This window comes from Hesperophylax consimilis, chromosome 2 (assembly GCF_061612785.1).
Source record: "Hesperophylax consimilis isolate HC1 chromosome 2, BYU_Hcon_1.0, whole genome shotgun sequence".
Lineage (NCBI taxonomy): Eukaryota > Metazoa > Arthropoda > Insecta > Trichoptera > Limnephilidae > Hesperophylax > Hesperophylax consimilis.
In genome coordinates, this window is record NC_142837.1 from 38,543,818 (window position 1) to 38,560,144 (window position 16,327).

Here is a 16,327-nt window from a genome sequence, read left to right on the forward strand (position 1 = left end):
ATTTTTGTTGTTTTTAGAACGAAGTAATATATATTTAAAAAAAAAAACGTTTGATTTAAATGCAAAAAAATTCCATTTTTCGAAATGTGTGGGGTCTCTCCTGCTTTTACCCCGTTGTTAACCGACCGCAAGTTAAACTGAAGTACCGTACAGTATTTTTATCTCACTCTTCAATTTGCTCCCCGCAAGAGAACACGTTTGTGTATCTAGACTGTCTATTCTAACGGTTGTTAAAGTGTATGTGAATCAACTTCACCATGAGCAATGAGGAAGAGTTGATCGAGTTTCCTTGTGAGTATTTTGAAAGTGTTATCAACGACGTGATCCAAGGAGAAAACATCAAAGACTTCAAATTTAGTGTTACATCTGCTTCTGGCAAAGGAGAAAACTTCAATGGCGTTATCAGCAGGATTAAAGTCACTGGAAAGACAGATAACGGAAAAACGATCAAACTAAGCCTTATAATGAAGACTCCTCTACAGATAGAAATTCTGAGAAAAATTTCCATCATTGAACCTGTTTATATAAAAGAGGTATTCGTTTATAACACAATGCTTCCAGAATTGTGCGCATTGGAAGAAAAATACAATGTTCCCAAATCTGAGAGATTTGAGCGAGTCAAAAGTTTTAAAGCAAGTTCAGAGCAATTCAAGGAGTACTTGGTCCTTCAGGATATGTGTGAAGATGGCTTCAGGATGGCAAACAGAAGGGAAGCTCTTGGACTCAAGCACTTGAAATTAGTTCTAAAAAACATGGCTAGTTTCCACGCCCTGTCCTTCGTCTTCAAAAGAGATCATCCAGAAAAGTTTCTGGATTTTGCCAATAACTTTAGTGGCATGAAGGAATGGGAGGATATTAAACCGTTTCTGGAATTGTACCGTCAAAAAGCTCTTGGTGTTTTAACAGACAAAGCTATGAGGGAACGAGTTGACAAATTCACAGCTAATATGGCAGATGTATTTGACATGTACGCTGATCCAGAGATTGCAGGACAATACAAAGTATTGTGTCACGGAGATTTCTGGATTAACAATCTATTATTTAAATTTGAGGTAAGACAATTATTATTTATATATATATATATATATATATATATATATATATTATTTTTTGTTTGTTTAAATGTAATGTACGGAGGTATGAAAGGGACATCAGCTTGCAAAGGATTTTATTCTAGGACTGACAATATGGTATTGCCCATACAGTGGGTAGGACGCCTCATTGCCATACTACACCTCCACTCTTAAAATAACAATAAGAAAGTATATACAAGTAATCAAACAAATTAAATTATTATTTTTTAAATATTAATCGCACAAAGGAACCAAATGCATATAGATATTACAAGTACATAATTAATTTTACATGTCTAACCTATCAACCTATCAATGGGATACTTTCGGTTAAAGCTTGGAGCTCTAAAGGCTCTTGAAGCTCTGTAGGTCTCCACTCACTGGTCTCCGTTTCCGGATACAGACGGGAATACTAACGAACTCCTCGGTCTCATTTGGTCAATATGGCGGTTGTAAGTTGCCACATCTGACCCTGATACTGTAAAATTCATGGATATTACTTGCTCCTGCACTTGACCCCCTGCCCACGTGCGACCTGGGCTGAAATCTCGGAACCAAGCTTTATCCCCCGCGCTTGCCGCTCGGTTTTCCCCATCTGATGCCTGAACCTGTCGCTCTTGTTCTGAGTCTATGACCATTGCCCTATCTGGCCTCATTGCATCTAAACAGGTACGCAGTGCTCGGCTCTGCAAAACTCTCAGTTTTTTTTTCAGTTTCAGTGCCGGCAACCCGGGCGTTTATTTAATTTTTTATGGTTGTTTAAATTGTTTTCTTTTCTTTTAACTTTTTTTTTTCACTCTGGTCGGTGTCTTACCAGTAGTGCAATGTTCTGTGTTATGAGAGACTAACAAAAAACGTTGTAAAGCTATATCTACGTCTACCTTCTCTTGTAAGGTTTTTTAAATAACCTTTTTATTTTTTTTACCGCGTTTTCCGCCACACCGTTAGACGCCGGATGGTATAGTGCAGAAAATACGTGATTTATACCATTTCCCCGTATAAACGTGTCAAATTTTTCACTAGTAAAGAGTGGACCATTGTCTGTCACGATCTGATACGGTAGCCCAAAACGTGCCCATGTTTCCCGTAATTTATCAATTGTGACTTCTGCCGTGGTTCGTGCCGTGTAAAAAATTTCTATCCACTTCGAAGTGGCATCACTGGAAACAAAGTAAGTGTGACCCGCAAAAGGGTCTAGGAAATCGAGGTGAAGCCTTTGCCAAGGGCGTTCCAGCCATCGCCAGGGACGCGGAACCGATGCCGGCGGGGCTGCCGCTTCGGCTGCACATACCTCACACTCTCTGCATCTCGCCTCAATAGCTTCATTCATCCCCGGCCACCACACATAACTTAGCGCAAAACTCTTCGTCTTTACAATTCCCATTTGGCTTTGATGTAACTCCGTTAGAACCGTTGCCCTGCAGACTTCCGGAATGACTACTCTATGCCCCCATATTACACATCATAATTCTTCATATAGCTCCTTTCTTCTATTGAAAAACGGTTTTGACTGATCTATTTCGACGTAGTCCGGCCAACCGTATTTTATATACCCAATTACCCTACCTAAAATGTTATCGCGATGTGTTTTCTTTTTTAAATCACGTGATCTTCGGCGAAGTGCAAATATGTTTGTTCGATTTGTTCCTGTACTATTGCGCTGATTTTAATCGGTAATCTTGAAAGTCTATCGGCACCGTTATCAGCAGAACGTACGAATTCTATATCGTAATCATAAGCGGACAAAATGATTGCCCAACGCTGCAAGTGACTGGCTGCCATTACTGGTACTCCAGTCTTAGGCCCAAAAATTGTTAACAAGGGTTTATGATCTGTGCCTAATAAAAAAATGACGCCCATATAAATAAGGGTGAAATTTTTTTACCGCGAAAATTATTGATAAAGCTTTTTATGTATTTGTGAATTATTTAATTCAGCGTTATTCAACGTTCGTGAGGCGAACGCTACTGGGCGTTCGGTTCCTCCTCTCGCCCCGCGCTGTGAGAATATGAACTGTGAACTGGCGTCGCACGTTAAAATCAACGGTTGTGTTTGATCATAATGTGTCAAAACTTCGGTACTTATCAATAATGATTTTTCTTTTTCAAACGCCTTCCTACACGAAATGCCCCACTGCCACTTATGCTCTTTTTTGAGCAGTCCATAAAGAGGCATCAAAACGATACTCAAATTTTTAACAAACTCTACATAAAAATTCACCAGCCCCAAAAAAGATCTCAATTCTAGAATCTAGGTAAAAAAGCGGAACCCAACTTTTCGCTTCATGTCTCATCTAAATATAATACATCTATGGTCAAAGATGTATGGAAAATGTCAAAATCTACTTTCTAAAATTTTTTAATGATGTATCCCATTCCTTGTCTCTTCAAATACCCCCAAAAAATCATAGCCGTTATAACTGCATTAACAACAAAAAAAACATTTTTTTTATTTTTGTCTTGGAAATAAGCCGACGTGGCTCAGTGGTTCAGAGCGTCTGATCGGACATCAGAAGGCGCGGGTTCAATTCCCGTCGGTGGCATTTATTTTTACTCGGCAGATATTTTCAATTTGTATTGATTTTGCAGGCGACTAATTATTACTTATAATAATTTATTATCCAATATTCTAAGCTTACCTATTTATGTTTCCAGGGTGACGAGCCTGTCGACGTGAGGCTATTAGACTGGCAGATGAGCCGCCAATGTTCCCCGATAATAGACATAGCCTACCTGATCTTTACCAGCACCGACTACGAAACCAGGAAGGACCACTTCAACTACTTGATGGACTACTACCACCAATGCCTAGGCCAGAAACTCAGCTACATGGACTGTGATGTGAAGGACGCCTACCCCAAAGAAATATTTGAAGAACACCTGAAGAAGCTGTTATCCTACGGGCTATTGATGTCCTTCCTGCTTCTTCCGGTGGTACTCGGAGAGGCTGAGGATGTTGCAAATGTGCTTGCTTTAATGCAGAAAGAGTCGATCAATGTGGCTGACATCCAATTCGTCAACAAGGAATCAGCCAGTCGTTTCAACATCCGCATAACGGGGGTCTGCCAAACATTCATTGATATGGGATTGATTTGATCAAATCTACCATCCGAATATTTTTAAAACAGCTTTTTTATTTTTTTTTATTTAGTGGGCATTAACTATGTAACAATTTGATATTTTCGAAGGAAGCAAATACTTTGGGGTGTGACATATTGAATGAAAAAAACATACACTTAGTAAGACACCACTTAACTTACTTACGTAACCCGGGAATGTTTGTCTTTCTTTAAAAAAAAAAAAAAAAAATGTACGAACAAAATTTCATAAAAGTGCGAATTACGTCTTTTACGAGTATTCGGTACAATTTGATACTGTTTTATCTGTAGATAATAATAAAAAAATACAAATTTTAATTAGTTTAAAAAGATATTTTTGTTTTATTGGGTTTAACTTTCCAATGTACATTTGTTACATAAATTTTGTTTACTTTGCTACCGGTTTCGACACAACCGTGTCATTAACTAGCAATCTTAACACTTTTAAAAGTTAAAACTTAAAAGTTTTAAGATTGCTAGTTAATGCAAAGTAAAAAAAAATAAAGTAACAAATGTAAATTGGAAAATAAAACTCAATAATTGTTACATTAAAAAACCATACACTTAGTAAGACACCACTTTATTTTTGAATCAATAACGATAGCCAACCGGGTTTCGCTTGTCACAAGCTTCATCAGGGCTAAATATCAACTGTTGCTATTTAGCCCTGATGAGCCAACAAGCAGTTGATATTTAGCCCTGATGAAGCTTGTGACAAGCGAAACCCGGTTGGCTATCGTTATTGATTCAAAAATAAAGTGGTGTCTTACTAAGTGTATGTTTTTTTAATGTAACAATTATTGAGTTTTATTTTCCAATTTACATTTGTTACTTTATTTTTTTTTACTTTGCATTAACTAGCAATCTTTAAACTTTTAAGTTTTAACTTTTAAAAGTCTTAAGATTGCTAGAATGGCACGGTTGTGTCGAAACCGGTAGTAAAGTAAACAATATTTATGTAACAAATGTACATTGGAAAGTTAAACCCAATAAAACAAAAATATCTTTTTAAACTAATTAATATTTGTATTTTTTTATTATTATCTACAGATAAAACAGTATCAAATTGTACCGAATACTCGTAAAAGACGTAATTCGCACTTTTATGAAATTTTGTTCGAACATTTTTTTTTTTTTTTTTAAAAAGAAAGACAAACATTCCCGGGTTACGAATAACCTGACAATATTTGAAAATCTCCTACTACCACCACAGAAAGCTGAAAATGTTGCTTGTGTTGTGATGGAGGACTTAGCCGGCCGAGGAATTGAACACACTACGCCTGAGTGGGACCCAAGCGCGATGTCAACTCGGCCACCGACCGGTCATATAGTATATACATATAGTATACTATTTTTTAATGATAAATTAATGTTTATAAGACAAGGTTTTATGCATAGCATAAAGGATAACAAATAATTATAAGCAATAATTTGTCGCCTGAAATATTAATACAATTTTTTTTTTATTCTAGATAAAAAAGAAAATTACATTTTCACTTATTTAACTAGAAATAACGAATACATTACACATACATATATTACACAACGATATTATTAACTTTCATAGCATAAAACTGAACAATTTTTTTAAAAATGTACCTACACTTTTTTCATTATTAATTTCGTCTGGGAGGCAATTATATATGTTGCTCCCCTCGTAACCAATGGATTGCTTGCCATATGTATGGTGTTTAAATGTATTTTAACGTGTTGCCGTGTAAAGCGTGTGTGTACTTGGGACGTTTTAATGAGTTCTGTATTTGTATGTATGAGTTTATTATTTATTTTGTATATCTTAATTTTAATAGTTTTGTTTCCATACATAATTTTTTTGTTGTTGTTCTAGGTTTGAAATAAAATAGCTTTTTTGATTAATTTGTTTTGTGTTACCTGTAGTTCATTTATATATGTTTCACATGCATTTCCCCAGGTTTCAATCAAGTAGTTTAAATGTGAGTGTACGTGGCTATAATATAGACCTTATTTAATGTTATTTGGTGACAGATATGATATCCGGCTAAATACGCTAATTAAGGGGGTGATTTTTTCTTTAATATCTTGAATATGCTGTTTAAAAGTTAGGTGTTTATCAATGCACAGCCCAAGATATTTCTCCTGTATCAGGATTATATTCAATTTTTAAGGGTACATGAGGAGGAATTATTTTACGAGTTGAGCTAAAATCATGTATCCTGTTTTTTTAACATTAATTGTTAGGATATTTGATTGAAGCCAACTGTTAATTTTGTCTAAATCACTATGTGCATTTTCTAGTAAAATGTTTAAATCTCTACCCCAGTAGAAAATTGCGGTATTATCTGAAATATCACCGTTTAAATCTAATTGGGAGATATCATTTATATAAATTTGGAACAGAAGTGGTCCTAGTATGGATCCTTGCGGGACTCCGAAGTTTATTGGTAGGTGGTTGCTATTTTGATTATTGATGCTAACGAATTACTTTCTATTCTATTTCTAGATATGATTTGAATAGATTAAGAGCAGGACCAACTACACCAATTTTCTCGAGTTCCTTGAGAAGAATGTCATGGCTTACTGTATCGAAGGCTTTTTGAAGGTCAATTAGTATTGATAAAATATAATTTCCACCATCAATGCTGTTTCTAAGTTTATTGATTAAGTCATTTATCTTGCCGCCAGTGTGTTTGATTTTTTCATAGCCATATTGTTTTTTATATAAGAACGATTTTTTTGATAGAAAGTTGTTTAATCTATCGTAGATTACACGTTCAAAGATTTTAGATACGATTGGTAAGATAGAAATGGGTCTGTAATTTGAGGTATTCGTTTTTGACCCACCTTTGTGAATTGGTATTACCTTAGTAATTTTGCAACTATCTGGAAAAGTTCCCTCTTTAAGACACTGATTAATTAACTTTGATAAAATAGGAAACAATTCTGTGGAGAGACTTAGAACTGTCTTACATTTGAGTGTTACATAACCAGCGCTAGCATTTAGTTTTAAGGATTTTATTATTTTACTTATTTCTAATTCCGTGGTAGGTTGAAGATTTAATGATTCCATGCTATCATGCACTAATGTTATTTCATTGGCTGGATTGTGTGTGATTTTTTTGTGTATATTATTAGCTAAGGAGGAGCCAATGTTACAAAAGAAATTGATAAAGTGGTCGCATATCTCTACGTTGTTTGTGATTATTTCGTTGTTAATGATTAATTTATTACAAAAAAGTATTCAAAGTATTCGATTGGTTCTGTATGATGTTGTTAATTAACTTCCAGGTTTTTTTACAATTATTTTCGCATTTTTTAAAAAGATCACCGTAGTGTGTTTGTTTTAAGTTTTTTCTTAGTAATATTATTTCTTACTACTAGGAATTCTGTTTTCAATAAAGTTTTGTTTGGTTGTTTTTTTTAGTTTCAGGTGTAATCTGTTTCTTTTGTTGATTTATTTTATAAGGTCTTTGGTTATCCAGTCTGGGTTATTTATGTTTTTTGTGTTAGTTTTAGTGATGCTATTATAATTAATTTTATTTGTGAGGTCGTTTACAAGATTGTCATAGTTTAATACCGAGTCGTGATTCATATTAAGAAAATATCTCCCGAGTAAAAATAAATACCGCCAACTTGAATATATATATATTATAAATTTTATTGAAACACAACACTATTCTAAATTAAATGTGTATGCTTAAATTATCTGAAAGAAAGATTTTCAGTGACTAAATATAAAATTATAAATGCTGTATTTGACGGCCGGCATAGTCCAGTGGTAACGCATTGGACTGCCATTCCGAAGGTCGCGGGTTCGAACTAGTGATGCAACAGAGCTCTGCTTCCGCTTCCGCTTCTGCAGAAGTTCCGCAAGTTTTTCACTTCCGTTTCCGTTTCTGGTTCCGCAAACTTTATAACAGAACTCTAAACGGAGAATACAGCGAGGAGCGCTGAGGCGGGGGGCGCGGGGTCGACTGGACTGGGGGCGGGACACAAACGATACAAACGTGTCGCAACAAGTTGGTTTGTTTATAGTTTATGTATTTTGGCAACACTGGGTTTATTTGCATTCTGCGCATCACCGCACCTCGTGACGTTTAGTAAATCTTCTGCATAGACATATGAATATTAGTAGACCTGCCCTAAGTGATTAAAAGCGTATTATCCCCACTCCCCATACCGGTTCCATTGGAGCCGGCTGTGCTCGCATATGGCCTCAAGTGAAATTTGAAAACGTGACGTCATCATTCTTGTGCGAACTATGGTCGAGGTATCATCGGTTCATTTTACGAAATAACACGGCAAAATGTTGACTTGTGCTATGAAAACTTGTAAAAATAGATGTGAAAAAGAGAATAAACCCAATTGTCGTATTACATTCCATATATAAGCATTATTTTACTTTATTTTAAGCATATTCACATCGTATAATATGGATCAGTTGTAGAAACATAATATACTATCACATCGAGAAACGTCTGGACGCGAATCACAAAGCTGGTTGGTTGCTGGGAAGTAAATTATGAACATTTATAAAAGTGTCTTAACTAAATACTTAAACGAAATATTCGACTCTGAAAATAGAACCGAATTTATTTGCCGAATTTGGACTTAAATTTGTTCATAACGTGGCGAGTAATTTGCGCTCCCATGTAAAAATGTCTATTCATTCAAAAGCAGATTTTACTTTTAAGAAGTAAATGGTGATATTATAATGCGAGATGCCTATTTACTGTCAGATTGATTTATTGACGAATCACAGTCAGCTTCACCCCCTTCGTTCTTCAACAGTTGATTTTACCCCTCGCCATTATCTTCTCGTCTATTAATTCCTATGTCTGTGATCTTCTGTTATTCTACTCTACTTATTTATTTATTTTATTTTTATTTATTGTTTTTATTTTAGTAATTTGTACATTTAAGTTTACAAATGACTAATTAATTATTACATACAAATATACTATGTTTTTTTTTTCTTGCTTGATGTGGCTCCTACACAACATCTTGAACTTTTCAATTGGGGCAGACTTAAGGTTTTCCGGCAGCGCGTTATAGTATTTCATCCCTTTATATAATATACTATTCTGGGTATTCGCTTTGTCCTTCTTTGGTAGTCTAATTTGATTGTACGTCCTAGTTTTATGTTTGTGTATGTCCTTGTTGTATACAATTTTATTCGAAAAATATTTGGGTAGCAGGTTGTTTACAATTTTGTGTAAAAATATCATCGTGTTCAAGGTCAACATCTGTTTCACCGTTAGCCAATTTAGTTCGTTTAACATTTTATTTACTTTTGAATACCTATTTCGTCTGAGTATTATTCTCATTGCCCTATTTTGGAGAATTTGAAATTTATTTTGCTCTCGGTCGTTACACAGTATGAATGTTGTGTTTAGTGCAATCATGAAACCAATAACAAGTCCCGTTTGGAACTATTTCGTTGAGATTGATGACTCAAGTGCCAAATGCAAACTCTGTGAAAAAGTGTATTCGCGAAAAGGTCGCACGACTACAGCTTTAAAGAGTCACCTAAAATCTAATTTACCACTGTTTAATTTAGTACACTGTTTAAAAAATATAATTTACCACTGTTTAATTTCGAGTACAAAATACAAATTTAATTAAAAAAATCTTAAAAAATAAAATTGTGCTTTTTCTTCATAGTATTAACACTTCTGCTTCCGCTTCCGCTTCTGCTTCCGCTTCCGCTAAGATTTACTTTTGACATCTGTTTCCGTTTCTGCTTCCGTTAAGACACTTCCGTTGCATCACTAAGTTCGAACCCGGCGTGCGCAAATAAATTTTATTTGATTAATTTGTGTTATTTCACAATTAATTAATTAAAATAATATATAGTATATTTGCGGCACGTTCCAGAGTGGAAGATACTACCAGTATCGCCCTGGTGTAAGACCACCATTCAGAATTGAAACGTTGCTCCAAATGGCTTTAGCCGTGTTTAGTGACTAGATCTGAATAGCCAGGTACTTCCCCACCTTCCTCTTTCCCTTCCACACTTACCTCCAGCCTCACAACATCCCCCAATTGGGGATGCCATAGTCTCACTGGCTCCAGACGGGAGCAGTTGGGACTCTTGTGAGGTATTCACTATAAAAAAAAAAAAAATTGATATTCCAGAATTTCTCGCATTGATAAGCTTTCGGATTCTACTACGTAATACTAGAATCCGGGATATATTTCAGTTCAGAATTTCTGGTACTAACTGTCAGTGGACATCTTTAATTTATCACTTGACAAATACAAAAGATTATTACTGAGACAGTTTCGTTATGTATAATAAATATGTACTGTATTAATATTTTTTTTACTATTCAAGTAATAAAGTAATGAATTATTAAGTAAGAATATATAATCTTGGCGGTACAAATGAAGATCTGTAAAGTACGCCCAACAATGTGGAGATCCCTCTCCCACTAGTTCCAAATAGTAGACATCAAATATGATTTAAGATTTTCACGGCCAAAAGTATTTTTGTTATTTGTTTTTGGGGTGTTATGCCGTGTTGCGCTAACTCCTTCTTTAGCCAACGTTTCGGACAGCATTGCAGTGTCCATCATCAGGGCAGATGTGTTAATAGACACGGCATAACACCCCAAAAACAAATAACAAAAAAAGAGGGAAGACATGTTTACCTACATACTCGTACTAGGTCAAGTGAGGTATCGTGCACTAGGTTTTAATTCCTTCTGAATTAAATGATACCACACCCAAGTCGAGATTATTTTTTAACATTAGTTTTACACTCCTGTGTTGGCCTTCAGGAACATAATTTCCCTCAGGCTCTTTGGGGATGCTGTATGAAGGGATTTTTAAGGAAGGGAGGGGAGGAATATCTGGGAATAAAAAAAAGGTACGAGGGGTGGGTAGGAACTGGGGGTCTGTTTGTCCAGGAGTCATAGACGTTTGAATTCATCCCTCCCACTGCTGTGCAAGGCGGTGTGTCGAGAGAGGAGAGGGAGTGGTAAAAAGATCTCCCCCAATCAGTCTCTCCAAATCTGGCCTGTCACACAGTAGGTGACATAGACTAGACAATCCTGATCCCATGAACCAAGGCACCTCTGCTAAGTTGCAAAACGCAGCGAACCACTCAGAGGGTCATCCAATTAATGCTTCCCAGGGCGGCAATGCCCACACACGCCTCCTAAATTGAGATTTGGTGAAGTATGATTGGTTTTTGGTAAAGAAACAAGAAAATAACAAGGATTAACTCTAGTGTTAGAAGGTGTGTTCTATTACATTATTTATAAACTAGCTATACCCCGCCACGCGTTGCTGTGGATCAGTCTGTCTGTGCAGATAGATAGACAATAGAGCGTTTTGCTTTTACTTCCAACAGATGGCACTGTTTTAAAAAATATATTTTACCTGTCACAGGTGACATCTATGTAACAAGCGCGTATTCGAATGCAAAGTTGTGTCAACATTTCAAAGCAATCGATGAAGAACTTTCGGAGATTTAAGTTTTTTAACAAACGACAAATACATTTTTATTTATATAGACAGATAAGAAGACATATATTATTAATTTAAATTGTAAGGTAATTAGTACGATGTAAATAATAATCATTAATCATAATAATTTAACTGGTCTCATTTCTAAATACTTCTTGAATAATTCTGTTATTTTCATGTACAAGCAATACCTCACTCGACCTAGAGTGAAAACATGTATTTAAAAAAATTCTCCTCTCTCCCTCTTCCTATAGAGGGGGGTTCCACCATTACTCTGTGGATTCATTATTACTCTGTGGACTCATTATTACTCTGTGGACTCATTATTACTCTGTGGACTCATTATTAATCTGTGGACTCAATATAACTCTGTGAATTCATTATTACTATGTGGACTCATTATTACTTGTGGACTTGTTATTACTCCGTGGACTCATTATAACTCTGTGGACTCATTATTACTATGTGGACTCTGCAGATATTCATGTATACTGCCAAGATGAATTTTGATCAAAGTTTTATGAATGTGTTACATAAAGGATTTTGTATTAAGGTGTGTGGATCCTTTTACATGCACTGTATCTTTGATTTCGGAATGTGGCACTTCCTACATTGAAGCTTTTAACTTTGTGTATTGGCCATACTGCCAAAACTGGATTTTTCGGGTCTCAAACCTGTGAACTAGTCTCCGAAGATTGGATTACAAATATGGGAAACGATTCGTTCTTTGAACGACAGCCCAGAGCTTTGGGCCAACTCTGGACTGACGGACGACGGGTCCGACACTCGTGAATAACGCCATCATCAATGAAAATTGAAGACGAGATTCTTGAAGAATTTTGTAATCTGAAAACATCACCCCACCCTTCCTTTGTAAGTCCAGTGTTGACGCATTTCTATGTCCACATTAAATTAATATAAATCACCAAACAAAACAACTGCGAACTGAGTTTATAGTGCACAATTTTCAGTAAGTGCGATTTCAAAACATCCATAATGAAATTTGTGGAACAAAAATTTGACTCCTATGTAAAAAAATATGAAGCACTCATCTCACAAAATCACGAAATTATAAAATCAATCCAATTTATGTCAGATCAACAAGAAGATCTAAGTAAAGGCTTAAAGATTGTTGAACTTTCATATGAAAAAGTCAAGGATGATATAATTTTAGTATAAAATCAACACACAATCAATCAACATCCTATAAAATAATATTTCTAAACAGGATGAAACAATTGATAGATTTGAGTTTTTAAGTCAAATTTGCAATATCGACATACGAGGTGTTCCGGAGTCAGACACTGAAAATAATGTAGAATTTCTTAAAAAAATCTCTAAAATTATTAACTACAATTATACCGACTCACCATTACAATCTGTTTTATCAAAATCTACAGATTGGGACCGAAAATTTCCAAAAAAAATCCAAGATCGATTATTGCGACGTTCAACAATATTAAATCACTCGACGACTTCCTATCCAAAATCAAAAGTTACAAGAAATCTACCATAATTTCGACAAATAAATGAAATAAATGGACCTGGGATTATCGCAAGACGCCAGACGCATCTACAGGTTTTTCAACAAGAGGTGTTATTTTGATATTCAATCGTAAAATATCAATGGTTTCGTTGCTTGTGTGGCACGTAGCGCCGTCTTGTTGAAAGAAATTTTTGTTCAGATCAATATCATACAATTCCGGCCATAAAAAAATCATTAATCATCTCTCGATAGCGCAATGCATTCACTGTAACTGTTGCTTCAGCCTAATTTTCGAAAAAGTAAGGTCCAATGACTCCGCCGGATCATAAACCGCACCAAACAGTCAGACGTTGAGGATAAAGAGGCTTTTCAACAATAACTCTTGGGTTTTCCGAACCCCAGATGCGACAATTTTGCTTGTTGACGAAGCCACCGAGGTGGAAATGGGCCTCATCACTCAAGATGATTTGCATTTGATTCACTCAAGTGAATTTAAATAATTTAAATGCGTTGTTGAAGCGTTTATAGTTCCATTTTTATCAATGGAGTAGTTTCTACTTGTCAAATTTTAAAAAATGACAGCTTCAAAAGTAACATCTACCGAAATAGCGGGCTATTCAAAATAACACCTCTTATTGGAAAACCCTGTGTGTGTCCGAACACTTAACTCAAAAAGAGAGAATAACTACAAACACTCATGGAATTCTGGATGGCGAATTCTTTTTAAACAAACCGACACATCCAAAATAATCATAATAAATAATGTCGCTGACCTTGACCGTGAAAAACGTCAATTACGGTGACTGATTAAGATTATACAAGGTACATTACCGCTATGTTACTCTATTACATTGGTTATTAATTATTGTTTAATAATATGCTATTATCAGTTATTCTATCTTTTTTACACATGTGTCACCACACTTGTTAATAACATTCGAGTACTAATAGTGTCTACTACTCAACTGCAAACAATATATCGAAGCAATCTAATACATATGATCATCCACCTTAATTTGTAACTAATATGAACGGCATGAATAGTGCTCTACTAACTATAATCTCAAGCTTATATCCAAATCCTACTCTTCTATTACAAAGTCAAGTGTTTTAATACTTTTTAAGAAAAACAAAGTCAGTCATTTAGCTAATAATATTTTCCTTGTATGTTTTTATATGAATCATAGTAACAAAAGCAAAATATGTTCTAAAAATATTTACTTTTTTTATTAGTTATTTATTGCAATCATATACTTCATACATATTCACTTACCCTGTTCTGATCTATATACCACACCTACCTCTACTCTTTAGAAATGCCTGTAGTACCATTATCCTGCACTTAATTATCCGATTTTTTATTTTTTGAAGTATTGTAATCCAAAGAGTGAACAAATAATTTATATAAATTTCAGTCAAGAGAAATGATTGATATTAATCTACAAATAGAAAACCTTGGAAACGTAATTACTCCTGAAACCAATGATCCCTTGAAATGCATAGACATTCTAAAACCCTATTAAAGATTAAAAATATTAACATTTTTAGTATTGTTAGGAACTATAATAATCTACTTGTAACACTTGCCGGTTTGAATAATATTTTTGACGTAATAATTTTAAGTGAATGTTGAATTAAATCAAATTACACTCGTAAAAACATTGCTGGATTTACGGTATTCAATACACAAAATAATAAGACACAGTCAGATGGAATAATTGTCTACGTTAAATCCGAGCTAGACCCGACTATCTCCGAATTATCCATTTGACATGCCAACTGCCTTCAAATAAAAACCAACCAAACCAGAATTCTGGCACTATACATATAGGTCAACTAAACACCAAAATATTTCATCATTCCCTAAATTCTTAGACATGGCCTTACTTAACTGTACATCAAATGAAGAGCTAATGGTTAATGATAAATGGTGATATTAACATAGATTTAGTTAAGCCTATGGCAACACAAACACTCGATTATAAAATCTTATGACTCAACACGGGCTTGTTTCTCATATTAATGCTCCTACTAGAGTATCTGATACGACAAATTCATGTATTGATCACATATTTTTAAGAACAAAAAAAAATGCCCAAGGGATTGTGTATCAATCAACCATAACAGATCACTTCTCAGTAGCAATTGGCCTTATGCACAATAAACCCACTACCGGAACGTCACGTAATAATATAAAAATGAAAAAAAGTTAATTTCGAGAAACTATATTCTAGAATTAAATTAGAAATTTGGCACTCCACTCTAAATTCCAACGATGTAGACGTTGCTTTTAATACCTTTTCTAATATCCTCTTGCAACATATTGAGGATGTCACCGAAGAATCCCGTTTGAATAATTCAAAAAATAAAAAACTGAAACCATGGATCACAGATGGCCTAATTTTTTGTATTAAAAAACGGGACAAGCTCCACAAAAACCTACTCAATAATCCGGACACTCAAGCCAAAATATTTTATATAAAATACTGAAATGTATGTAATAATCTCGTTAAAACCACGAAAGAAAACTACTACAAAGAAAAACTGTACAAAGCCAGTAATCATAAAAAAATCTGGCATATTGTCAAAGAAATATCTAATACCGATAACCCTGAACAACCACTCAATAAATTAAACATCAACGGCCAGGACATCTCTCTAAACGACCATCCAGACATTGTAACTAATCACATAAACGAATACTTTTGTAATTTCAGCAAAAAAATAGCATCACAAATTTTAAATAAGGCATCGAATAACGGATAAATCCAGGACGTTAATTGACCTTGTCATATCCAACAGATTAGATTTGAATGTAAAAGTTCTAGATAAGCCAAAAATAACCGACCATAACCTTATACACATTACAGATAACACAAAAAGAACTAATACGAAAACCAGCAAAGTAATAAAATACAGAAATTATAAAAAATATAACAATGAAAAGTTAATTGAACTTCTGGGTGATATGAATGAACTTCATCAAATGGAATTTAATGAAAAGTCTAAATCATTAATAAATAACCTTCAAGAAGTAATCGACCAGTTAATACCAATCCAAACTACTATAATAAGAGGAACAAATAAATAGTATAACATAAAACTACAATCAATACAATATGAAAGAGATAGACTGTAAAAAATTGCAAAAATCTCAAGAAACTCACAAGACTGGAAAGCATTCAAAAATGCAAGAAATAAATACTCAAAACAACTGAAAGT

At 34.6% G+C, this 16,327-nt stretch overlaps 1 protein-coding gene across 1 annotated transcript; it reads left to right on the forward strand.

Annotated features, from left to right (window-relative positions):
* Positions 1 to 257: 257 nt before the first annotated feature.
* On the forward strand, positions 258 to 4,168 carry LOC149426002 (uncharacterized). The gene is made up of 2 exons (XM_089644019.1): positions 258 to 1,052; positions 3,728 to 4,168. The coding sequence occupies exons 1-2, from the start codon at positions 258 to 260 to the stop codon at positions 4,166 to 4,168; spliced, it is 1,236 nt and encodes a 411-aa protein (XP_089500145.1).
* Positions 4,169 to 16,327: the final 12,159 nt, after the last annotated feature.

Excerpts from the sequence above, each read along its gene's own strand:
- LOC149426002 (XM_089644019.1), top strand. The coding sequence starts at position 258 with ATGAGCAATGAGGAAGAGTTGATCGAGTTTCCTTGTGAGTATTTTGAA. Across the intron at positions 1,053-3,727 it reads ATCTATTATTTAAATTTGAG|GGTGACGAGCCTGTCGACGT; the intron begins GTAAGACAATTA and ends TTATGTTTCCAG.